This window comes from Montipora foliosa, chromosome 3, assembly GCF_036669935.1.
Source record: "Montipora foliosa isolate CH-2021 chromosome 3, ASM3666993v2, whole genome shotgun sequence".
NCBI classification, from domain to species: Eukaryota; Metazoa; Cnidaria; class Anthozoa; order Scleractinia; family Acroporidae; genus Montipora; species Montipora foliosa.
Window position 1 is genome coordinate 3,196,018 of NC_090871.1, and position 25,000 is coordinate 3,221,017.

At 39.5% G+C, this 25,000-nt stretch overlaps 3 protein-coding genes across 4 annotated transcripts in view; 2 read left to right on the top strand and 1 right to left on the bottom strand.

The window, feature by feature from the left end:
* LOC137996477 (transmembrane protein 181-like) overlaps positions 1-13,756 on the top strand; it is a 22,233-nt gene extending 8,477 nt beyond the window's left edge. The window contains exons 9-18 of the mRNA XM_068841917.1: positions 537-577; positions 2,124-2,251; positions 2,366-2,454; positions 3,204-3,261; positions 3,433-3,535; positions 4,602-4,653; positions 8,549-8,631; positions 9,642-9,731; positions 9,948-10,017; positions 12,059-13,756. Of these exons, the coding sequence (XP_068698018.1) occupies positions 537-577; positions 2,124-2,251; positions 2,366-2,454; positions 3,204-3,261; positions 3,433-3,535; positions 4,602-4,653; positions 8,549-8,631; positions 9,642-9,731; positions 9,948-10,017; positions 12,059-12,107 (763 nt within the window). The 3' untranslated portion in view covers positions 12,108-13,756. The remainder of the gene's footprint in view (positions 1-536; positions 578-2,123; positions 2,252-2,365; positions 2,455-3,203; positions 3,262-3,432; positions 3,536-4,601; positions 4,654-8,548; positions 8,632-9,641; positions 9,732-9,947; positions 10,018-12,058) is intronic.
* Positions 13,757-21,984: 8,228 nt separating this feature from the next.
* On the top strand, positions 21,985-23,304 carry LOC137996480 (protein Hook homolog 3-like). Its single transcript, XM_068841919.1, has one exon. It carries the CDS (start codon positions 22,055-22,057, stop codon positions 22,919-22,921), a length of 867 nt encoding a protein of 288 aa, XP_068698020.1. The 5' UTR covers positions 21,985-22,054; the 3' UTR covers positions 22,922-23,304.
* Positions 23,305-23,590: 286 nt separating this feature from the next.
* Positions 23,591-25,000, bottom strand: part of LOC137996481 (uncharacterized) — a 7,630-nt gene continuing 6,220 nt past the window's right edge. The window contains exons 2-3 of one of the 2 annotated variants that reach the window (XM_068841921.1): positions 24,392-24,534; positions 23,591-23,711 (exon numbers count right to left, since the gene is read on the bottom strand). The gene's annotated coding sequence lies outside the window, so the exon portion shown is untranslated. Of the gene's footprint in view, positions 23,712-23,748; positions 24,535-25,000 lie in introns of those variants that run through there. The other variant, XM_068841920.1, reaches the window with a different exon arrangement.

The window sequence follows — 25,000 nt, forward strand, 5'->3', positions numbered from 1 at the left end:
AAAGGGGCTAGGTCACGCAATTTTAGGAAATCTCAGCACTGATCGAATGGTCATGTAGATTTAACTAAAATATCAAAATAACTGTCCAAAACTTTAGAAGAACTCTAACAAAACACAGGGTAGCCAAGAAGGGACATGGGTGGACAAAAGTGGAGAGGATTGAAATGGATTGAATTTGAGTAAATTTGAAAAACGTCGGCCCACCTTTTTTCAAATTTTTATCAGTCTATATCAAAATGTCATTTACACAGCTGGAAAATCATTCTCAGTTGTTATGTGGTCGTGATTTTGCAAGTGAAAGACTCTTCTTCTGCCAATTTGATGTTTAGAGCTCATAATTAACAAAATTAAACAAAATTACCTAAAATAGCGTGACCTAGCCCCTTTAAGCATTTTTATTTAAAGCACCTTTCAATCGGGGAGGCTCTTTAAATCTGTCTGAATCTTTCTAGAAATTACAAGTTTTATTGTTGATCATGTATCATGATAATTTTATAAAAGTAAAAGAAGGAACATCTTTTTGTTTCTTGAACAAGGTGGATGTCACTCCTTTTGCCACTGTTGTTGCTGTACAATGGTGAGTCTAAGCTTTGCATTAAATTTTTATTTTGTTACATGAATGAAGTATCTCTTATCTGTGAGGCAAGTAAAATAGACCTAATCGGCTAACTCAATGTTGTTCCAGGTATTTCCATATCATTTAAATATGAATGCTATATTATCATGCAAATACAATACACAAAGAATCTTAGTCCCGGGAGATTTGAATTGGGTACAACATTGAGTTAGCCGATTAGGTCTATCTATAAGGTGACTTCAAGTGATGAAAATAATTAATAAAAGAAGGCTCTTTGATTTGGACAGAGAGAGAACTATAGGCAGATTGGAAATGACCCAAGCATACCTTCAAAGTTCATCAGCTGGTCTTATTTAAAGTTACAGGGACCATCATCACCATAGTGATGATTTGCAGTACTTAATGATCATAATCATCCCATAATCAGCAGTCCTAATTTAAGCATAAAAGTGACAGTGAAACAAGTTCTTGTACTGTTGTAAGTGTCGCTCATGGGTACTTAACTGTAGATGTCTTAAGGTGTGCAAGTTGCACTTACCTGGTTCCTTTTTAGAGACATTAAAAACCTATATTAAGAAGTTGCAGTTACCATAAACATTGCTAATGATAATTACTGGATTTTATGTTGTATCCTATTACCTTTTTTATTATTATTATCATTATTATTATTTTTATTATTCTCATTAGTAGTTACTGTAGTAGTATTAGTACATTGTAGTTAGTAGTACCGTAAAAGTCCATGTAGAAGCCGCACCCCCAATTTGGAGGCTCGAATGTTGAAAAAATAAAAAAGAGACATACTTTGAAGTTCCAATGAAGTTCTCCTTAAAGTTAGTAAACAAACAAGTACAGTCTCAAAACACTAACATGTACACGGTGGTTGTTATGAGCTTTCATTGCAATTAAGTCTTCAGATAGCAAAATTTCACTTGTCATACCTTTATCATGTGAGTTTACTTTGAAACGCTCCATGAATTTGAAATTCGAAGGCGATTCAAACTTTATTCCACATTTCAAAGCTTTGAAATGTGAAGACATGTCTGGGCAATGAAACGGTCCACCATTTGCCTCACGAGTACTTGCAAATATCTTTATTTGGTATTTTCTCACACGTGGCAGAAAGATATGTGTCAAAGTGATTGACCTCAGGGGTCATAGCAAACAGCTTTGGGGAGGAATGGCGATTCCCTGTAGGTTGGTGTTCAGTTGTTCGAGTAAAGTGAAAATTAATCTCCTGAGAGAACTCTTGGAGAACAAGAATCGCAATTGAATGCTTCAAGACACGAACTGTTAGGTCTATCTTTAAGGAGGCACCACTCATGGAAAAGGCAATGATCAACAGCAACGTGCTTTCAGTTTGTTCTATGTTTATTCAGGGACATTATGAATATTAATTAGGCCTTAGAAAAGTCCAATCTTGGATGTTTCCGTAGATGAGCCGCACCCCAATTTTAATTTGAATTTTGAGAAAAAAGGTGCAGCTAATCTGCTTATAAATGGACCTTTATGGTAGTAGTCACTAATGTTTTATTGTTTGCATTTACAGATCCCCTGTTCCCTCTCAACTTTCTTGTGAATAGTTGGGTGCCGAGTATGTTTGATTCTGTTTTCCAAGCCTCATTCCTCTGTGCATTGTTACTCTTTTGGTTGTGTGCTTTTCATGGCATCAGACAGGTATGTTCCTCTCACAATCATCATCTTTTGTTGTTGTTGTTGTTGTTGATCACAACACATGCGTAAATGCATGAAAAAACGTGTTTTCAAAACTGGTTTTGTTTACTTTGGCAGAGTGAGAGGAAATTGAGTTTTTATCTTCCAAAGCTTCTAATTGTTGGTCTTTTGTGGGTTGCTGCGTTTACTTTGTCATCCTGGCAGCAGTAAGTTTTTAAAGAAACAGATTGTATGATGTTCTTAAGGTGCATAATTTCTCATTGGTGATGATCAATTTCACCATGATAAAGCTGTGATTATAAAATGTGGCAAAAATTACATCTGACATCGCATGTGAGAAATGTCGATTAATGATTAAAAAATGAGCAGCAGTGTTTATCGTCTTGTGTTTTTAAACAGTTTTTGAACTGCTTCAGAAACATTCCACAAAAAACGAGTCACTCGGGGGTCCCAGAAAAGGTTCCAATAATTGTGCTGGGAAGATATCAGCATACAACAAAAACAAGTGGACCATATAAGCAGTGTGGTAATATTATTTTAAAAGCATGTTTTTTCCCTTCAGTCTTTATTTGTTGTCGATGATTGAAGGATGTTGGTTAAAAATGCTGCGTAAGAGAAAGTTTAGAGAATCAAAAACTTGTGATTCAAAGAAAAAGCACTGTTGCAAAAATCTGCCCCAAAATCAACACACAGTGGCAAAATGCAAGGCTGAACAAACAAGCAGTGAACAGGGTTAACGGTTTTGAAAGGGTTTTGAAAACCCGTCTTCTGAAAAACAGTTATAAAATGATAATGGAAGGCTTAATCATTTTGATCTTGATAGTGGCTCTTACTATCTCTGTTTCATCTCTGATTTTGACACAGTTTTGATTGGAATGTAATTGTTGGAAAAGAGAACCTGAAATCTCAGGAGCTGGGGAGCCAGAATAATAAGTGTGTTATATTTGGCTTTCAGATACAATGAGCTACAGGACCCTACTTATCAGTATAAAATTGACATTGGCCATTTCATGGTAAGAGTTTATTGGATACACCATTGCTGAGTTACTTAGTGAACGTAGTTTCAGCATTTTAAGTTCAAGATAGTCAAGCATCTGATACCTGTGTACCAGTGACATATTTTTCCTTTTCAGTCCAAGCATAATTTTAGCTTTGATATGCTGTTTATCTTTATTTGTTTTTAGGGTTTGAAGGTGTTTTTCTTTACGATTGGTGCAATATATCTGGTGTATCTGGTTTACTTGTTGTTCAGAGCGTACAGCGAGCTCAGAGCCATGCCCTATTTTGGTAAATGAACTTGTATGTTTTTGCATGATGATAACTGTCTTTGTTAAATTGACCAGTTAACAAGTCCATTGCCAGTGGGGGTTGGGTGCCTGAGACATCTAGATGGAGACTGCTTCCAATTGGCTGGGAAATCCTTGCAATTCAGCCATACTCTCCCATGCAGCACACAAGACACTGGTGAAAACAGCTACGACTGTACAGTCACGCCCTACAGCACACAAGCACGGGAATCATGGCACATGCACTGACCTGACAACTCTGCTGACCATGTGGATCTCGAAAGGCTAATGAAACTGTAAAAGATAACGAGAAATCTTTCATTTTGGCTGTACCTTCAGACCACCCTGAACAGTTGTGAAATTACAAGCTTCAATGGTAGAGTACAGTTGTTTTCGCAGGGATGGTGAACATTAGTGTGTAGACCTAAAATATTTTTCTTGCGTTGCTTTGGTTCAGTTCTGCAAGAAAAATGACTTCTTGTGAGAGAGAAGCCATTTTTAAAATACTCTTCTGTTACATCGCCAACCGGTTGGGTCACTTGGTTGAGCTTCGGACTACTACTGTGTGGGAGGTCGTGGGATCACAACTCTGGCTGGACCAATAATACTCAGGGTCTTTAAACAGCTGCCTTTCTAATGACATCTGCAATTCTCGGATAAGGACGATAAATATATCGTAGGATTATAGTTCCCACACACTGTTTTAGAAGAGTAGGGAGGTAGTCCTCGTTAAGGTGGTCTCTCGATCATTCTATGTAAACTGTTTGTTATTCAGTTAAGATTGTAAACTGCACGGCTGCCATTTGCACCATACTAAAGCAGTCTGGTCAAGTCCCCACAAAGTGTTGTAGATTGACCCTTGGAGAGTAGTTCATTACGTACTGAATATAGCTAAGGCAGTAGATAGTGGTATTCACCCTTCAAACGATGGCATTTTACGCTTGGTAAAACTATACTAGTTTTGCAGAGTCATCGATATACATGTATATAATTACGCAATTCTCTAAGATGACTCCTGGCATCTCTGACTTAACATTTTGAAATTGTCTTGTATTATTCCTCAACAGACATACGGCTCAAGTTTCTGACGGGTCTGATGCTTATCGTTTTGACAATAAGGTGAGCAAGAAGCATGGCTCAAAAGAAACATTTTGGTGAAAGCAGAACTTACATTATACCAGTGTCTACAATGCCTCATTCACACCAAAGCTTAAACACGTTTAATAGCTGTTTAGTAAAACATGGTTTCAAATAGACCGATTTCGATATATTAAAATTCAGTCCGAAACAGAAGACATCATCTCTGGGCCTCGAGATGATCTCTTTTGTTTAGGACTGAATTTTAATATTAAAAAAAACATTTGTAAAGCTCTAAAACTGCAAATATTCTAAATCGCTATTAATAATCATATCAATTCTATAATTTACAAAAAAGAAAAACCAAAATGAAAATTTGTCCAATCTCAAACCTGTGCTAAAAAAGGTTAACTGCCAAATGCTTTCCTGAAAAGGAAAGTCTTCAGCTGGGTTTTGAAAGTCTCCACAGGGAGGGTCCTGCTTTGGCAAAGGCTCTATCACCGAAGGTTTTAAACAATGTCCTGGGAACCACTAGCAAATTCTGTCAGAGCGTAAGCTATACCGACCGACAGGCTTGGCTTTTAAAAGGCCCGAGATGTAGGATGGTTCTTTTACATGCAGGGCCTTATACACCAGGAGCAATCAGTATCTTAAATATCACCCGGTAAAGACCTGGAAGTAGGCTGGAAGCCAGTGTAGCCTTCTCAGGACGGGAGTGATATGGTCGAATGTAGGGACCAAGCAGACCACACGCACCGCTGCATTGAGAACCCTTTGTAAACGGTCATATTGATACTATGGAAGACCATAGAGCAGTGAGTTACAATAATGGATATGTGAGGCGACGAAAGAATGCAGCAAACTCTTCGTTATTTCTTCCGAAAGGAATTTCCTGATCTGCGGGATGTTGTAAAGGCTGCGGAAAGCTTTCCTACACACTTTCCCAATGTGAGAGTTTATTGATATATGAGAATCAAACCATGTTCCAAGGTTGTGCGCCACCTTAACGGGTTTGACTGCAGATTCTCCAACGTGGAATGATGTTCTCGATACGATGACTGATTTTCTGGAAGAGGAGCCTTAAAGGGAATCTCCACTAAAACAGGAATATATCTTTAAAATAGTTATCATAATGTTCACAATCAAAATTGTTCGAAACGTTTCCAATGGGAGCGTTTGTATCCGAAATAAATAAATGTTAAAAACGCTTGTTTTGGTTTTCAAATTTCCGGGGCGCCGCCATCTTGAATAATTGTGACGTATCATGGTTGCCCCCTTATATTTTTAAAACAAAAGCTCTTTGTGCAAATACAAAAGAGCAACCATAACACGTCACAATTATTCAAGATGGCGGAGCCCAGGAAATATGAAAACCAAAACAAGCGTTTTTGAAATTCATTTATTTCGGATACGAACGATTCCATTAGAAAACGTTTGAACAATTTTGATTTTGAACATTATGTTTAATATTTTAAAGTTGTATTGTTGTTTTAGTGGAGGTTTCCTTTAACAGCACAGTGCATATATAACTGAGAAATCATAGCCTTTTCAGTTAGCTTGACTACAAACGGCAAATTACTGACGGGTCTGAAATTCTTAAATATCAGATCGAGTACAGGTTTCTTTCAAAGAGGGAGAACCAGTGCTGTTTTCCAATGATTAGGTACATTTCCTTCACTGAGAGAAAGGTTTACCATTTTGGAAAAGACTGGGGCTAGTTCATCACATCAGAGCTTAATAAGCCATGTAGGAATGAGATCCAGTTGGCAAGAAGCGGTAGCTGATTTGCAGGTAATCTTCTGAGATCGAGGAAAAGTGCTCTAATTTCACTTGAGGCAGATAAATATGAACATCAGGAAGACTGACAGAGAGATTATCAATTTCAGCCTTAAAAAGTGCGATTTTCTTGTAAAAGAAATCCCCAAACTTAGTTGCCAGGTTAACAGGATCGTCTTGTTGAGGTAACTCCATGACTTGACTATCAAAAGTGGGCTATTGTCTTCATGTTAAATCATGTCTACTGATTTTTATCGACTTCAAATTTAGTACTGATAAACATATGAATTAAAGCTCACCTGAATCGTATATAAAAGCCAGTCCCACATTTCGTATTTGACTGGAGGCCCTATTACACTGTGAAAGTTTTCGTGCCACTTGTCCCTCCACAGTGTCGCCAAAACATAGTGAGACAAGTTGCAGGAAACATTTCACAGTGTCACAGCGCCTTGAGTTCTTTTTTGTTAAACCCAGATTATTCAAACATGTCTAGTTGGTGTGAATGAGGTATAAGTTTTCAGAGAAGCAGATTTAGAGTAGTGGTTAAAGTACTCGCCCTCCACTTTGTTTCATTCGTGAACTTGGTGTCATATGTTGGACATTGGTTCGCCTCTCTTCTCCGAGGTATTTCGGGTACTCCACTTTACTGCTCATAACAAAGATCAACACTTGCTTTTCCTAATTAGTCAAGCACTTTTGACTGGCAAGATAAGCGTGAACGGGTGAGGTGCTTTGTCAGTGAGTAGTCAATCTCGTTCCTAGAGTCATCGTTCCCTTGACCAGCGGTCAGGAAAGAGAGAGTGACTCAGGTTAAACCAATCCAAAAAGAGGCCATGTTTGACTGGCTGTTGAAAAACGGTTTCATTTCATGCTTTTTTCGAAGTCTAAACTCAAAATCTTGATTTCTTCTGGATTTTTATCTTTACGTGGTTGAAGATAATCCAGAAATAAATCTTTTTACAACTTGCCAGTTCCGTAACGTTTTGTTTTTGAAATACAGCAATTTGAATTTACGAATTGTCACTTGCGTAACACCAGATACTGAAATCTGTTTTGATTGAAATGAGTCTCGTTATTTTTGATTATCCGCAGTTTAAACGTTAGAAGTGTATTAGGAGATGTGTTTATACTCATGTGTGCTGTCACGCGACTCAAAAGTAAGCGCTTTCATGGCAAGGGTGAACTCTAGACGTTTTTGGTGATTTCTGACCGCATCCTGTCACGCACGCGCAATTATTCAACCGGAACCAGAGTTTTCTGGGTCCGGTTTTAGATTATTCCAGAGCCTCCCGCACCCGTTCTGCTGGACAAGGGTAACGGAGGCTTTGGGAACGAGATTGGTGGGTAGTCAAACACGAAAATTCGGCTTTTTCAAATGAGTTGACGAAGGTAAGTTATACACCGCAATAAAGATTTGCGAGCTGACGTTTCGAGCGTAGTCCATTCGTTACAGCGACGGGAAAAGTTATGACGAAGAGCTAACGCTCGAAAGGTTTTTTTTACAATGACTGCAAAATTCTCGCGCGCTCATTGGCTGATTTTTATTGTCAATAAGCGGACAGACACATAAATTAATAAGTTATGCGTTATTGACGTGATATTGCTCGCTTCAGATTGAATAAAATATTGAAGTTTATCGTATTTTTGTCTCGCGTTCTTCTCGTGTTTTGGCGTAATTTTGACCCCTCTGCCCTTTTGTTGTTGTAAAAAACGAACAGGTGTCAGTTTTTCATGCGTCTGTCCGGTTATTGACAATGAATTTCTTCTTAAAATAGTCAAAGTAGTCTGCGGATCCACTCGGTAATCGCCTCGTGGATCCACAGCTACTTTGACAATGTTATGACATCAATTTGTTAACTTTATCAGGTAACCGGTCGTTCCGACCCAGAGTCGATCTTCCCTACTTATTATTGTGTTTAACCATTCATCTCTACGATTAGGTCTAAGCACTGATTTTAGTGATGAAAAGTTACGGGTAGGGTTGGTATCATGTAAGGGTCATCTGAATACTGTGGGGCAGATAGATTCAGGGGCGAAACGACCTGTATTCCTTTGTCACAGTAAAGGTTGTTTCGCTACTTACCCGGTTTAACACTAACCGTGGGTCGAAACACTTGGCCTTTTTTCTGAAATTCAGTGTTCTTTTCATTTAATTTTTCAGTGTAATCATAACTGGACTTAGATTTGGAACAGGTGTGCTACAGGAAAACTTCGTGGCAGAACTGGAAACTCACTATGACAACTATATCCTTTTACAAGATAAAACGGGATTTTATCCACCATAAGTCTGCTACGAGCCTAGATGACCCATCAGGCCGGCGCTTATCTCCAGTTACTGTAGCATGAAGCGACTAGGAGTATTTCTATCCCCCCTTGGATCGCAGGGTTAATTAAGTTGGCCGGTACACATTTATACACCTGGGTGGAGTGTCTTGTCCAAGAACACAACAAAAGTCCCGAAACTTTTCGGGCCATTTTCGGGTGTCACAATTCCCTTTGTAGCTCAAGAACGGAGAGCATTTAATTCGTCAAACTTCATAGTTATTTTCTTTTTTTTACCTTGAAAACATATTAAAAGATTTGCTTTCCAAAACAAGCAGTTGACAATTTCGGGCCCGAAAAGTTTTCGGGACTTTCGAGAAACGGGCCCCAGGACCCGAACCCGGACCACTCGATACGGAATCGAGAGCACCGCGCCTCCTACCATATTCTTAGCTACTAAAATCTTGAAAAAATGTTGGATCTGACCTAAAGTAGTATAAAAACTACATTTTCGGCAACGTTCTGTTTGCCTTCATTAGAGTAAAATGACGAGATGAATGATTAAAACAGCTTTTTTAAGGCATGTTTTGATCCCTAAGGGGCACAATAAAAGGCAAGTAGGCCTTCGGGAGAGGCTGGCGTTCATTTACAGCCTCTCCCTAAGGCCTATTTATACTTTTTTTAGGGCAGATCCAACACTTTTTTAAGATTTTAATTATGAACGCTGACCTCCCAAACAGTAATTCTTAAAGGGTCGCGGGTAATTGTTCCTTCTTTCTTTTGGACACTTGAAAAATTCAGGCGACTTCAACGATATTAAAACCCATGACCTCTGCAATGTCGGTGCAATGCTCTGCCAACTGAGCTATGAAGCCACTCAGTTGGGAGTGACTTGGTCAGTTTGTTGGGCTCACGTGTTTCCATGTGTGCGTTTTGTTTAATATTTCGTATCATTGTTTTAAAGCTTGCATATTTTCTTTAATGGTGGATACCTGCAGAATTTCTTACATTTTATGGATTACTCAACTTTTATTTGTACACCATGGCTTTCGTGTACTCTCCTTCGAAGAACGCCCTTTATGGTGAGTTGGTTTCCTCAAAACACTTTTTCTCAACTATTCCTTTTCAAATTCATTCGAAAAGGGGTGCGGTTAGGGCAGCAAATTTTTGAAACTGTTACCAAAAAGTTCAGATTTTGATAGCAATTAAGGGAATCCTGCAAGATAGATTATCGCCACTGGGAAGTTCCGCCCACCCAGACTCGCATAGAATTAATTTCATCGTTCGCTTTATTTCAGAATCATACTTCCGCGATCAGTCGACCTTTTCCATGCTAAACGAATCTGAAGACGAAGAAAGCATATACAAGTAAGTGACTGATGTATATGGACAACAACAGCCCGAGGACACAACCTTCTGTATTCAGTGGAATGCCAACTTTTGTTTGTGGGCATCAAGGCCCCCCCCCCCCCCCGGGGGGGGGAGGTGCGGCGCGGCCCCTCATACCCTGACCCTGTTTAAGACAAATATCGCTGATTTTCCTACCCTGTTTAAGATAGAATTCCGATTTTTGATACCCTGTTTAAGACATTTAACCCAGTTTAAGACAAAAATTGATAAATCGATACCCTGATTAGGACAAAAAATGATAAATTCGATACCCTGTTCAAGACAGAAATCCCGAAAAACATACCCTGGCTGACCGCACGTCTCCATTAAGCCCTTATAAGGGAGTACCCCCCTCACCCCGGGTCCACTCGTACTCGGATATTTTTTAATTCGCAACTTTTTCTTTGCGGATTCGCCTCCCGGTGAATCCTGCATGCGACATGCGAATCCACAACCTTTTTGAATCCACTTTCCAGAGTGGATAGTTTTGAATCCGCATAGAATTTGGAATCGTGTGAACGGTCGAATCCTGCATGATATTTTATAATCCGATGACGGTACTAACTCAGATTCAGTCTTGTCTTGTCGTCGCACGCCTGATGACGCATGCTCTGTTTACAATAGTCGCAGAAGAGTCCGGGATACTAGAAGGAAGGAAGGAACTATTTAAGTGTCTAATCTTCTAGCGCTGGAGCACTAATTGGGGACACTGTAAATTGAAATTAACAAATCAGCGCAAATCAAATTTTGGTTTTTGAGGACAGGGGAAAACCGGAGTACCCAGAGAAAACCTCTCGGTGCAGAGTATAGAACCAACAAACACAACCCACATATGACGCAGAGTCTTGGAATGAACCCGGGCCACATTGGTGTGAGGTGAGTGCTCTCATCACTGCGCCATCCCTAAGAACGAATCCGGATACGTGTGGACATGAAAATTTTGTATCCGCAGAGAAAAAGTTGCGGATTCAAAAATATTGAGATACGTGAGGACGGGGGCTAAAGTACCTGACTGAATGCTTAGGAGTAGAAAAACATGAATACTCGCATGGAACGAAGAATATGTGCTAGTTTTAAACGAAAAAACTTGCAACCTTGCTTATTTCTGACGTTCCTTCTGTCGTGTTTGCTTGTTTTCCGCTGCTATAAGCGTTTTCAAGAAGGAGCTTTTAGCGCCAGTGAACTTCTGTATAAATATTATACCAAGGTTTGACGATTGAGAGGAGTAGCCGGGCAAATGAAGCTCTCGCCTGTTAATTCCATGAAATGGCTGAAAGTGGCCCGATGAAGTCCACACAGACAACGACCGATGTTGTTACATACTTCTCTTCTGTACGAGACAGTGTACACGGATATGAAAAAAAATCCTATCTCGCCAGTATGTTCTTTGAGAGGCCGACAAAGGTTCGTTACTCAAACAGCTAAGCGACCGAGCTTTTGCCTCAAATTTGTTGCAAACTCTTGCTCTTGGATTTGCAAACTTTTCACGTATAGATGGTTTTTGTGTACGATGTAGGGCCATTAATTAAATCTCGGAACTAGTATTTTATATTAAATGAAAAGTTTTAAAAATTGAACCCACAGGAACTCGGAAAAATCCGAACCCCAGATGCGATTCGAACCCACGACCCTCCATGAGCTAGTTGGATGCTCTAATCACTTAGCTACTGGAGACTCTGTGGTGGGCAAGGGTGAAATGTGGGTCTTTGACTCGAGCTACGTCACGCAGCTACGGAGTCAAATAACGACTGACAGCATAGCTCATAACTGCATCGCGCAGTCTTATTAAGGCATATCTACGATGTGGCCAACCAACCACCTAAGTGAGGGAATGTGAGAGTGTTTTAGCCCCATCTGGGGCTCGGATTTTTCCGAGTTCCTGGTGGGTTCAATTGTAAAACCTTGCATTAAATATGTGTAAATCATTTTCACATTCGCTAACTAGTATTGTCTTGCACAAATATCCCTTTTTAACGCAAAATGCAACCGTTGTTATGAATACTTCTTTTTACTTTTTTAGCTCTCAGCCTGAAAAAGGTCACTTAGCCAGCAGTGACGAGGAGGACTAAGGCAGAGAATTCAAGCAGAAAATCGAAAATATCTCGATCTTAATAGAAATTTTATACCCTAGGTATTTTATGATGTAGTTTGGACAAACTAAATTCACTAACACTCAAAGCGCCACTTCCGGCCATAAATGCAGTGGACGACCGCGAAAAATGGGTTTGCCACCCCAAAGTTTTAAGAGACGATTAGGCTTAACCTCGTCGTTTTGAGGTTGGGGATGAAAGTAATTTTGGAAGAAACTTTTTTGATGCCTTGTCACCTTAAAACACGACACGCTGTGGTCTCGTCCGCTGTGGAGGACGAGAAAGCGATGCGCCGGGAGCAAGGCTGTGTCTCCTGGTTGAGAAACCGAAATAAAATTGTTGTTAAAAGAGAACTGAAGATCAAAATAACACAGTTTAGTTTTCAGGGTAATCTACAGAGTGACGTTTTGGTAAGGGAGTGTTTTATTGCTGTAGTATCGTAATACTCGTCTTTTAGTTGCTAATTTTTCAAATACACGTGAAACTTATCTTTGTTAAGGTTGTATAGATTGAACAACTGTATAATCGACGGAGACTTGGTCTAGAGTTAGTCGGTTTTATTTGTCTTGTAAAACCATTCTTAGTTGTGATCGATATTGTTTACATTTTTCCCCAAACATCACCTTGTTTTTCTTAGTACCAAAAGCGTTAGTTACAATAATTGGTGAACAGGTGTTCTTTTTACTCTTTCTAGAATTTTGTCCTGTTATGCACGTACCTTTTTGTAGTTAATTGGTAATACGTCTGATCTGACATTTACAAAATGTTTGGGTGATTTTTACTAATTTAACATCACTGGAAATAATATTCTCTTAAAGTGTCCCTGTGATAAAAACAATCACTTCTTTTTTTTCCTTCAGATTTTGAAAGTGTCTTTGCTTAACACCTGACTGGAAAAAAATTGTGCTTTGATTTTTATACAAAGCCCGTTTAATTTGACTGTAAGTTTTGGATTTCACGGCCCGCCATTACTCACGTTCAAAACTGACCGATTGGACGTCAGAGAGTTGGATCGAGGGGAAAGTGACGTCAAAGACTCTCAAGCTTAAAATTTCAGAGTGTGAATTTATCTTGTTATATATGCCGAACGCGAGCTTAAAAATCTCAAAGCCCAAAACTCCCGTGCTGCACATTAATTCTGCGGCGTACACGCGCATTGCATTCTTAAACTAGTGAGCCTTTGACGTTATTTTTTCCTTGCTCCAGCTCTCTCTCAAGATCTTAAAGTTTGTAATACGAGCCTATTGCTACTCTGCTACGAGCCTAGTGGCCCATCTGGCCGGCGCTTATCTACTCACCCCTGGATGGGATGCAAGTCCATCGCAAGGTTACCCACAGCATTAAATTTGCCGGTACCTATTTATACACCTGGGTGAAGAGAGGCACTGTGAGAGTAAAGTGTCGTGTTCAAGAACACAACACAATGACCCGGCCAGGGCTCGAACTAACCGTTAGGCCTCGCACTAACCGTTAGGCCTCGCACTAACCGTTAGGCCACCTCGCCTCCCACCAGTTAGTAATGGCGGACCAAGCATACCCACTTGCGGAAAAAGTCGTATAGTAACTATGAAATACTGGTATCGAGAAATAAAGAGAAGTCTAACTTGCGTACAAGATACCGTTAAAAAGGTCTTTGTTGTTTTTTTGTTTGTTTTTTTGGAAGTGAGGGGTGGAGGGGGTCGGGCTGCCATGTTCGGGGGTCGGGCTGCCATGAAATAAAGAGAAGTCTAACTTGCGTACAAGATACCGTTAAAAAGGTCTTTGTTGTTTTTTTGTTTGTTTTTTTGGAAGTGAGGGGTGCAGGGGGTCGGGCTGCCATATTTCCTTTGGTTTTCGATTTTTATTTAGTGGAGTGATCATCATCATCATTCTCATTTTATTTGGTAATGCAGGTTACAAATTGGCAGCCACTAAGGCTGATGTGGACCTTCAAATCACTAAAAGAACGAAATGATATATCCTTCACTACTAAAAAATGCAAAATTGATCTAAAAGAGAAACCTATCTTTAAAGTTATAAAGTTAACTGATACAAAATACCCTATTTAGCGTAAAATCTATAGTTAAAATACTAAAAACTCGTAAGAAGTATCCAATAATAAAAGTAAGATGAGATCGCGCGCCATCCACCAACTCCACGCGCGCCACGTGTGGGTTGAATTTGCTGCTTCTCTTCTCCGGGGCCTGTTTCTCAAACATCTCGGTAACTTTTCGCGCCCGAAAAGGCATTTACGAGACTGCCTACCGCTTGGTTTCGTAAAATGGTCTCTTAAACATGTTTTCAAGATAATGAAAATGATACTGAAGTTTGTTGACGTAAAATCTCTCAGTTCTTAAGACACAGAGGGGATTATGACACCCAAAAAAGGCCGGAAAAGTTTCGGGACTTTCGAGAAACGGGCCGCAAGATTTGATTTGAATCCTAAATTCGAGTGGCAAATCACTCGAGAAAATCTCTAACAAATCTTTAAAGTGCTACTATGACCAAAATAACAATTTTTTTTCTTTGGATTTCAAAACTATGCTAACTAAACAGTAACTGATCGAATTTTTAAGCCTTGATTTCAAAAAGACACCTGTATTTTAACTGGAATTTTCCTATTTAATGTTCCGCCATTACTAACTTTAAGATCTTGAGAGAGCTGGATCGAGGAGAAAATGACGTTAAAGAGTTAGTTTAAGAATGCAATGCGTGTGTCTGCGGCTGAATCAATATGCAGCACGGGAGTTTCGGGCTTTCAGACTTTCAAACTCATGTTTTGCATATACAATAGCTAGTGAGTAAATGACGTCACTTTCCCTAGATCCAACCCTCTGAGGTCCAATCGGTCAGTTTGGAACATGAGTGATGGCGGAGCGTGAAATCCAAAACTTACGCTCAAAGTAAACAGCCTTTGGATAAAAATCAAAGCTTAAAATTTTGCCAGTCAAGTGTTGAGCAATCACACTTTCAAAATCTGAAGGAAAAAAAGAAGTGGTTTTTTGATCATAGTAACACTTTAAAAAATCCCGAAAATCTTTGTAAATCTTAAAAATCGTATAAATCACCAAGAAATTTTAAAAAAATCTCCATAATCTTTGAAAAAATCCCAAGAAAGCGGACAAAAATTCTTCAAATCTCAGAAAATCTTGCAATGCTTCATGGGTTTTTCATGAAGTATTGAAAAGGAGAGATTGTTCATCACGTATTGCAGGCGCACATTGAGTATGTGCAGTGCTGGATAAGGGAGATCGAACGTAACCTTGAACTAGGCGATGAATACATACATACATACATACTTAATAGGCCATTTCCGAGTTCGTGTCTGCCTCCTTTTCAAAGCGAGTCTAAGTGCGAAGTTTTTGTGATGGTAATTAGTTCTACTTTACATATGAATGAAAACTAATTTTCATAAGAAAAACTTCGCTCTTAAACTCGCTTTGAAGAGCAGGCAGAAATGAACTCGGAAATGGCCTATTGACCGCTCCCCAAAGGTGCTTTTCAGGGCCAATGAAACACAACGAAAGGGACTGACAACAACAACTGTTAATAATCCCAACTGGCCGGAGGCAAACCAGTTGGCTATTTACTAGTGGAGCTGGGAAGTTGAACCAGGGACTACCAGGATCAAATTCAGCGAGTGTTCAGAACGGGTCTTGAACCCCGGATCTCAAGGCCAGCGCCCTGACCACTGGGCCACACTGCCTCCCATGATGAATCAGGTATGTTTAATTAAAATCAACATCTATTTCTTTTAACTGTGCACAATTTACGTTTGACATTACGTAACTATAATGCTTTGTGGTGGTTGTAAGTTTTAGACTCTTACTATGCTTATGTATATCTATAAATGCTTAAAAGTATTTTATCGGGAAATCTGCACTGGTCTCAAATTCCGTAAAAATGCTTGAGCATGATGCAAAAGTCCGTACAAAGTATTAGAAAATCCCTAAGATCAGAAAAATCCTTAAATAATTGGGAAAGATATCCAGAAGAATGAGAAAAGTTTAAGATTTTTTACAAATGAAAATATCAAAAAACCCAAAAAATCTCTTTAAAAATCCTGAAATCTTTAAGAAATCTTGAGATTTTCGAAATCCCAAAAATCTCGTATGCTATTTTTCGAGTGATTTGCCCCTCGCGCAAATTAGTGCTGGCCAGCCTTAGAAGACTTGACGCTTGTAAAAATGTTACAAACCAATGAAATATCAAAGTGTTCGTGTCCGGTGTTTTATGAAATGACTTGGACATTGTCCGATACAGTGAACGTCGATTTAACGAACTTAGTCGTAATATTTTTTTCTTTAAGTGTGCTCAAGGAAATCGCAGAGAATAATTGAAAATTTCGTCCTTAATTTAAAAAAGAAAGAAAACTATGTAGAATCGTCACTTGGAAACTTGAGGGATCACAGACTTTCGAGTTCGGGTCCCTTTGATGGTCGATTACAATGGATTTTTAAAACACAAGCCAAGTAGAAGCAACATACGTGGACTAAGTGCTGTTTTGATTTTTATACCAGCTTTTGTCAGGACAAAGGGTGTTCTTGCAGCTCAGTGGTCAGAGCATCTGGGTCGTAGTTGAGATTACTGCCTGGAACCATGATTTCTTTACAAATGCTACAATCTTGGACAGAATAAAATGGAACAGAAATGCCCCCTCTCCCCCAAATCAAGGATGAAGGTGCGTGAAGGCCAAAACGCGCCATTTTCCCATCACTGATTTTGGGGAGTGGGGTGGTCTCAATGTTCCATTTAATTTGTCCAAGATTGTAGTTCACTCGTTGCCCGGCAACCATTGAAGCTGATACCATCTCATTTCTCATAAAAACCTCGTTCCCAGACTCTCGCTTCTTCTCTTCCATGCGAACAAAGGTCACAACCTGCGCAACGAATTTTCGTTTGATCTGAGAGTTTGTTTCTCACTTACAAGAGAAAAGGAATTTTCAAGTTCCTGTCACTAACGCGAGTGGGTTTTTCATGGAAGTCGTTCATGGATAGCTTGCGAACGTAGACGTATTTCCGGCGGACCGCCGGAAAACCCTGGGGGAGAAAAACGACCGCCGGAAATACGTCCGCGTTCGCAAGCGAACCATGAACGACTTCATCAAAAACTCACTCGCAGAGAGAAACGCGGAGAAGAGAAACGAGAAAGAAACGACCCCCTGAAATACGTCCGCGTTCGCAAGCTAACCATGAACGACTTCCATCACTCGCGTTAGTGACAGGAACTTGAAAATTCTTTTTTTTTGTAAGTGAGAAACGCGTTCGCATGATTCATGGTCGATTGTTTGATCCTGAATTATTTATCATCTAGATTGGGTTGAATGCCGCCAATACAATAAATGTTACCGCAGCTGTCGTTTAAAATTTTGAGATCACGCTTTTCAAACTTTTTCTTGATTGTTCCAGGTTATTGAATTACTTTCTTTCCTGAATTTGGGAAGAACGGTGTTCAAGTAAAAGATAGGCTCGATTTCCGCCGCTCACTCGAGTTCGGGTATCCTCCCCGAGAAGAGACGGCTGGACGCGTGGGCGATAGATTGTGTCTGTGACGTAAATTCAAAATATAATTTATGCGAAGTTAATAGTTGCGGGGAAATAGCATTAGACATCCCAAAAACACTGATTTTAAGAAAACAGAAATTACATAACAATGCTTAAAACGTCTGTGCGAAGTTTCCAGATGATACGAGCTTGAGTTTGTGGTTAAATGATCGATGTGAGTTTGAATTCAACCGGCGAATCATCAACGAAATCTTCGGCTGCTTTAGCTATCAGTCGACTTCATCGGCCCCCTCGTTTTGCTAGCAATAAACTCAGCAGTACTTTCAATTGATCTTGAGGAATTTTACTTGCTCTTACATCAGCGAAGTATGAGGAGAAAATTGCAATAGCAATGGATTTGAAAACCGTATTTTGACCTTGGCGCCAACTGGAAAATCAGTGAAGTTTGCGAACTCAGGCGGTAGAAAACGACACAATTCCCATTCTCCAGCTTCTCGAACACTTTTCGTTGTCGCAATCTTGGATGTTTCCTATCTTAAAGCACTGTAAACCTCGAACAGGCCGGGTCAAAGAATACCTTCGCAACCAAAAAATATAATTTATGCCAGATGGATTTGTGCAGGCGAGTTTCTGATTGGCGGAAATTAACAATGGCTTACCTCACGCGTCCAGCCGAGATTTCGGGAGTGAGCGCTGGCTTATTTCCCGAAACAGCGGCTGGTAATCGAGCCTAAGTAAAAGAGGAATCCACAGAAATCAGATTTGATGTTTTCACGTAGCACATTTGTTGGTTAACGTGAAACGCACGTCCAAAGGTAGAAAGTCATTGGACCGTTACTTAAAGGGGCAGTGTCATGCGATGGCATGCGCAGTATTTTCACACACACACACACATTTTAACATACGTTACTTTGTTTGCTTTTTCTGTTCAAGTCAAGACTAAATACGGCTTTAGAATAGAAGTAAAACGCATATTTATCAATTATCGATGATCTGGAGTCCAAGAAATAAAATCGAACACAAATATGATGCCATGTTTGTTTTCTGCGTGACCGTTGAATTCAGTGAAGTGTGACCGGGAACACTGGCGGCGGTTCAAGCACTCACAAATAAATATTTTTTTCTCTGCGATAAACCAGACATATTATCAAGATTAACATGCCATTCCAAAGCTGAAAGAGAGTGCATTTATTTCCAAGAGACGACTCTGACGTCGAAAGACGATAAGCAGCGAAAAAATTCAGCCGTGTTTTACTCACCGCTTGCGGTTTTATAATTCGTGTAACAAATTAACACAGCCAGTACATCCAGTTCCTCTAATCTAAATGCAGCTTTTTCTTCAAAATATTCAAATAGACATTTTAGAGCGAAGATCAGTATTAAACGTGTTATCAACTAACGACGATGTTGTGATCTTTGACATTTTAAATAAGCGACTCGCTAGAAATGAAATACGAAGATGGACTTCGATCCTTGGTCATCCTTGGTAATAGTGAAACAGCTTGCACTTCGATTACACCATACGTCGAATTTCTCATGAATTCACGTCTTAAAAAGTTTCTCTTCATTGTAGATGCTGCATTGGTATTTTGACTGCTCTTCTTTTGCTTTCTTGAGGAGAATGAATCACTATTTGTCCGGTTCCAGCTCGATGGCCGCCACGACTCGTCATGGTAACATACGATCAAAACCCCTTCCAAACAACAAAATCAAAGAAAAAAGGAGCAAAGAACGACAACGAATATATAGTTAATTTGTTTCTGAACGCCACAGGATATTTGTCTCACTGAAGTGACCACGGATGGCTTTAATTGTGTAAGATATTCACACCCACACACTCCAGTTTGAAAAAGTTGGCGAACTTTTTCAAAAAATTTGGCATGCTGTCACGCATGCGCCACTGCTCCTTTAAACCATTATTATTTTTGTATGTAGCTCAACACTCCAAACTGTTACAACTTCTGACTTTTTTTATGTTCCAACATGTCTTTGATGTTCTCACTCATCGGTATAGTCAAATTTCATCGCATTACCTCACTCCAAGTTGTCCATGATTGGAAGTCTGTCATTCATCGCAAAATCTGGAAATGTCAACAACTTCTTGAGAGAATGTAATCTTTCTGGCTTAAAGGATAAAAAAGAGAAACATGACGAAGAGCGAATAAGTAAGACCGGCTGCAAGCTATGTGTGTTGAATTTGTTGTTGGAGAGGAAGAAGGAACTTCAAGCTAAAGCGAACGAAAACGTGACAGGGAACTACACTCTTACATATGAGTGGGCACATAAGGCTCTCAGTATTTTGGGGGGGGTGGATTTTAATTAAAGGCATCATGCCTACGTATTCCTACATTCTCCAGCCTTTAATGCGTCATATAAGAGCAAAGACCGGATTTCAGGTTTATTACTCGAGCGCTGCGGCTAAACTGCATCTGACACGAAGTGTGCTCTTCGATCAATCTAGTTTGGGGAGATGGCAAAATTTCATAGCTGGATGATTGATCTTTAAAAGCTTTAAGCGATGGCGACTTGTAACATCACTCATAGCCATATTCATTGCAATAACGGAACTAACCCAATTAGTTCTGCTGTCAAACAATAATTCGCAACTGATGTTTGCGTCGGAGTAAAAGAATAACTAAAATAGACAGTGGTATAAAAATAAATTCTGTTTTCCATTCAGTGTGCGCAGGCGGTTTCCGTAATTATAGACAATGTTAGTAAAAGGGAGGTCTTTGGGCACATTTGGGTAACAAGAAAGAGGCAGGAGTACAAAGGACTGACAGGTAGTTATATGAACTTCATAGCCGGTTTTCAAACCGAGATGGGGTGTCTAATTATTTTGTACTTGACGAAGGACTAAGAATTTAGAAAAGGAAAAGCATTCATTCCTTGCATAATCTAATAACCTCCCAGAAGTAAATATTTAATACTTGAATCTACTCATTTGAATAAACCGAATTCCAACATTAAACGCAGACTAGCAACTGCTTCAAAAAATTATTGAAGGAAGGGATAAACGATATATGCCTCTGCTGAGAAATTCCTGCATCCCTGGCAAGAATTGATGCCTACAAAAATTCTCAATACTTATTGTGGTTGCAGTGGAGTGTGACGTGAAGAACCCGATTTTTATTTTGTTTAGACAGTCCAATGACTTTTTCCGGACCCGTGATGACGAAAAGCTCAGTATTATAGTTGATAAGTTCGATTCTCAAGAACTAACAGCTATGGGCTATCTTGCAATCTTGCACTGATTTGCTTTGTCGTGACCGTCCCTCTGTTACACAGTGTAAATTCGAAGAAACGCGAACTATGCGGGTTAGGTTGAAAAACTCCTCTGAAACAGGTGGAAACGAAGGTCTTAAAATATACATCAGGACTTCCTGAATTACACAAACAAAAAAATACTATCCATTAAAGCTTCTTTTTATTTTCGATTGTTTGGTTGTTTGCGTGGAATTCAGCAGCGCCAGTGTGACTGACAAAAGAAATAATGAAAATCGATCACATCCCGAAATAATCTGAAGGATCCGATTTGGCAATGACCTGGCCGTTTCACATTAAAAGAACTCTTGATTTCCCTTTCTCATTTGTATCTGGTTGCTCACTCAAAAAGATCGAAGTGTATCTTCACATTTTGTATGCTATCTGCAGCAGGTCAAGAAAACCAAAACCCGTAACAGAGAATTCCCCTAAGAAATTGTGCTCTTTTAGCAGCCTACTAGAAAGTTAAATTAACGTTATTACGGGAAGAATTGCTTCGTTTTCACTCTCTTAAATTATTATATTCAATGAATTTTTTTGCCATCTTTGTGCCCCTTGTTTTGAGTACGATTTCAAAACGACGACTGGACATTTAGTAATACGTGTTTCAACAGAAAGTACCCCTGATTGTTTGAGGCACACCAAATCACCTTAGAACGTTTCGTTATATTTCTTCAACTGAAACATTTAGTGTGTTCGCTGAAGTATGTGTGCGTACAATTGGGTTTGCGTCGCAGATAAAATTGTGAATTTAGCGATAAATAGCAGGAAGTCAGTTTTTAGGTTAAGCTTCCCGTTGCTGTGTAAGCTCCAACCGGTAGCAGTTATTTTATGTGGTGATCTAAACTGGGCTTCAGCTCGCCTTCAAATAACAGCTACCCCAACAAACCTTCTACTATATTACGCAGAACTCTGGACATTAATTCTTTTTTAAGTCAGTCAATTTAAAAGATATTGCAAAGAGAATATTAATGGTCTTCTGATAAGTGTAAATACTGATCGCTTCTCAGAACATTATGTTATGCTAATCAGTCAATGTTCCCGTCACGTGACAACTCAGTGCTGAAACGGCTTCCGCAGTGGCTATAAAAGACTCTCATTACAGCAGACACAGCGAAGATTCTGTCGCGACGTAAGTGGACATGTAGGGAATAAAAAAAAAAAAACAAGAAGTCGAGATGCATAAAGGCGAGAAGGACAAGAGAATTGAGCATGAATTGGAGAGGAAAAATACTTACGTCTTAGAGCTCTTAAGAGACAAACGACGATTGAACACAGAGCTAGAGAACGAGCGAAAATTATCGAGGAAGTTGAAAGAAGAATGTCATGATTTGAGGAGAAGGCTTGGGGAACAACAGGCTGCCGGGAGAGGACAAGATTCTTTCACAAGTTTTAATTCCCTCCTTCAAACCAGCGAAAATAGCGCAGTGGATCTTAAGGAAAAAATTTGCGCTCTAGAGAACAGTTTGCGCGAATCACGAGCTCAGATTATATCGCTAGAGGAACACAAAGCATTATTGGAGACCGAAATATTAAGGTTAGCGGAAGCGCTTGCAAAAGACAATTCTTCATCTTCGGACATGCAACTGTACATTGAACAACTAAATATTTACGAAAACGATTTTCAGAAAGAAAGGAACGAGAAGGAGAAAGCGGAGACAAAAGTTTCCGCTCTGACGGATCAGATCTCGGACTGCCAAGAATTAATATCAACACTCACGCGAGAGGTAGATTTGTATAAGAACGCATTTGAACGCGAAAAGAAGGACAAAGAGTCAGTGTTAAGGAAGGAAAGAGGAGAAGGGACTATTGAATTGCCGCCGATTCATTCGCAAGCGAGTAGCTTGCCTCTGAATTTTCCGGGAAGTGATTTCGATCAGGGACTTGCGTTACCAACAACTCATCAACCTCATTTGCAAGTAGTTTATCCGCTTGTAGATTCCAGAATACAAAACCAGGAATCAAAAAGAAAACGAGAACTGCATCGTCGAGGTGTCTTGGTCAGAAGTACCCCTGAATCATCAGGGGGTTTAAATGACAGCTGATTTAAATGTTCCTTCTCGGTTTTGCCAGCAATTCGATCAGTGAAAAAAAAAATCGACTCAAGAGCTCGTCTGTCAAATCGTTAAGACTTCCTCATTCTTGCGGCTATGAATAAACGTTGCTACTGGGTCACATTTTGGACAAAAACCCTGGATAAAATCAAATCTTTCTAAGAACTTTATGCTACGAATTATTTTTCTCGATTTTCAAAGTTTTTGCAAGTGGAAGTTGAGCAGTCAAAAACTGGGAGTGACAACGGAGTGAAATTACAGAATTTAGTTGCCCTAAATGGTTAGTTATATATAAAGGGCAAATGGTGCATGGTTGCGTATCAGGGAATATTGTAAATAAGCATATAGCAATAAAGCAAACATGATGTATAATTTTTATTGCGGCATGTACAGAAACACCAGCAGATAAAACTATCATGAATCGTATCCACCTTCGGCTAAAGTCTACATACAAAAGCTTTCTTTACTCTTCATTTTCCTCAAGAAAGATCAGTCACCCTGTTGCTTTGGTAACGAATTTTCCCGACAGTGAGTAGTTCAACATGTTATTTTAAAGAAATCACTTACACACACCGCCATCTTCAAAAAATTAGACTTATTTAAAATTACAAGAAGTTGCTAACGAGATCAAAAGCAAGTAAAAGTATGATTTCCTGTTATGATACACACCAGTTGTCCTTTCTTTTCAATAACTGCAAGCATAGTATCAAACGGATGTTTACTTCGATAAAATCTCTCAAAATCTTATGACATCTCTTCCGTAGTGCGCGTGCCATAGGAACTGTAAGGTGGGATAAGATGCTTTAGCAGGAAGCTGATTTAAAATAAATGGATGGTTGATGGAATATTTGTTTTCAAGGACCCAAGGGAAATTGAAGAATCTTTTGTACCACAAGGCAAAAGTTCATGGTTGTTGTACATAGAGGTCATCTCGTATCGTAAAGTAATTCATGCCCTCGGGCCAGTTCTCTCATCTCTTTTATACTTCGCGTTAAAGCTGTGTAAGCTAACCGAAAAAGAGGAACTGATTACAAAATTTGTACTTTTCCCTTTTGCCTAGCAAAAACTTTGCACTCTCGGTCATCGATCGAAGACAAAAATATCACTCAATTTTTAGATCGACTTCCTGAGAGAAGCAGGCCGAGAACACGCAACGTCACGCGAAGTTGATTTCTGAGCAATCCAGATATTTCCGCGTAATTTTAATTTCTTTTCGACTTACCAACAGGCTTAGTTCATAGCTGCTGCTATTCCTTTCTTATCGTAGAAAAATGGAAGCGGGGGATGTCAAAATACAAGTAAAATAACACGAGGACAAGCAGTGAATTACTTGAAGACTCATTTGGAAAGAGCTTACACATGTTGGAAAATGAAAAATCAAAATTGAGGTTCTGGTATACATATGTATTCCAGTCCGTTTAGTAGCTCCTCCAAACGCAAGGAATGTTAGAGTAAACGTACCGTAGAAAATGGAACTATGGCTGTACCAACTGTTCCTTTTCAGTGTCACTCGCGGAAACAGTAATAACGCCTTAACTGCGGCTGCAGGATCTGTGAGCTCATCCTGTCTAGCAAGGCTGTATCTGGAGTATCCGGTTTCCCGTCTAGCGGAAAAAAATAAATGTAAAAAACCGAACAAACACGACCCGTGAACTAAAAATTATGTGTCCCCGCAGTTTTAGTTTAATTTTGAACTCTGCCAATTTTTATTAGCCTAGCTGTCTTGTTTCCGCAGAATACCAAAATAAAGATTGCATGGTTTGAACAGCTTGTCCCCAAGGCTCATTGTAGACATCGTAAGTATAAGCGTCAGTGGAAGATACTAAAACAAAGAAACGAAGTCCCCTGCCTCGTTCGATAAATCCAACAACTCAAGTTGCTATTTTTAAAGTAACTAAGGCTGATTAAAATTTTCATGTTTTCTTTTCACCCAGGTGAAGTTTTGTCCTGGCTTCAAGAACTCCGACTTTCATGTCGCGAGCTCAGTGATCTAAGAAACCCATGCAAAAGCCTCTCGGAGTGGAAGCAGATGTCTCGCCCGTCCTACGGTGCTACGGGAAGCATTCGTAT

Coding starts and splice junctions, on each gene's coding strand:
- LOC137996480 (XM_068841919.1), top strand. CDS start 22,055: ATGCATAAAGGCGAGAAGGACAAGAGAATTGAGCATGAATTGGAGAGG.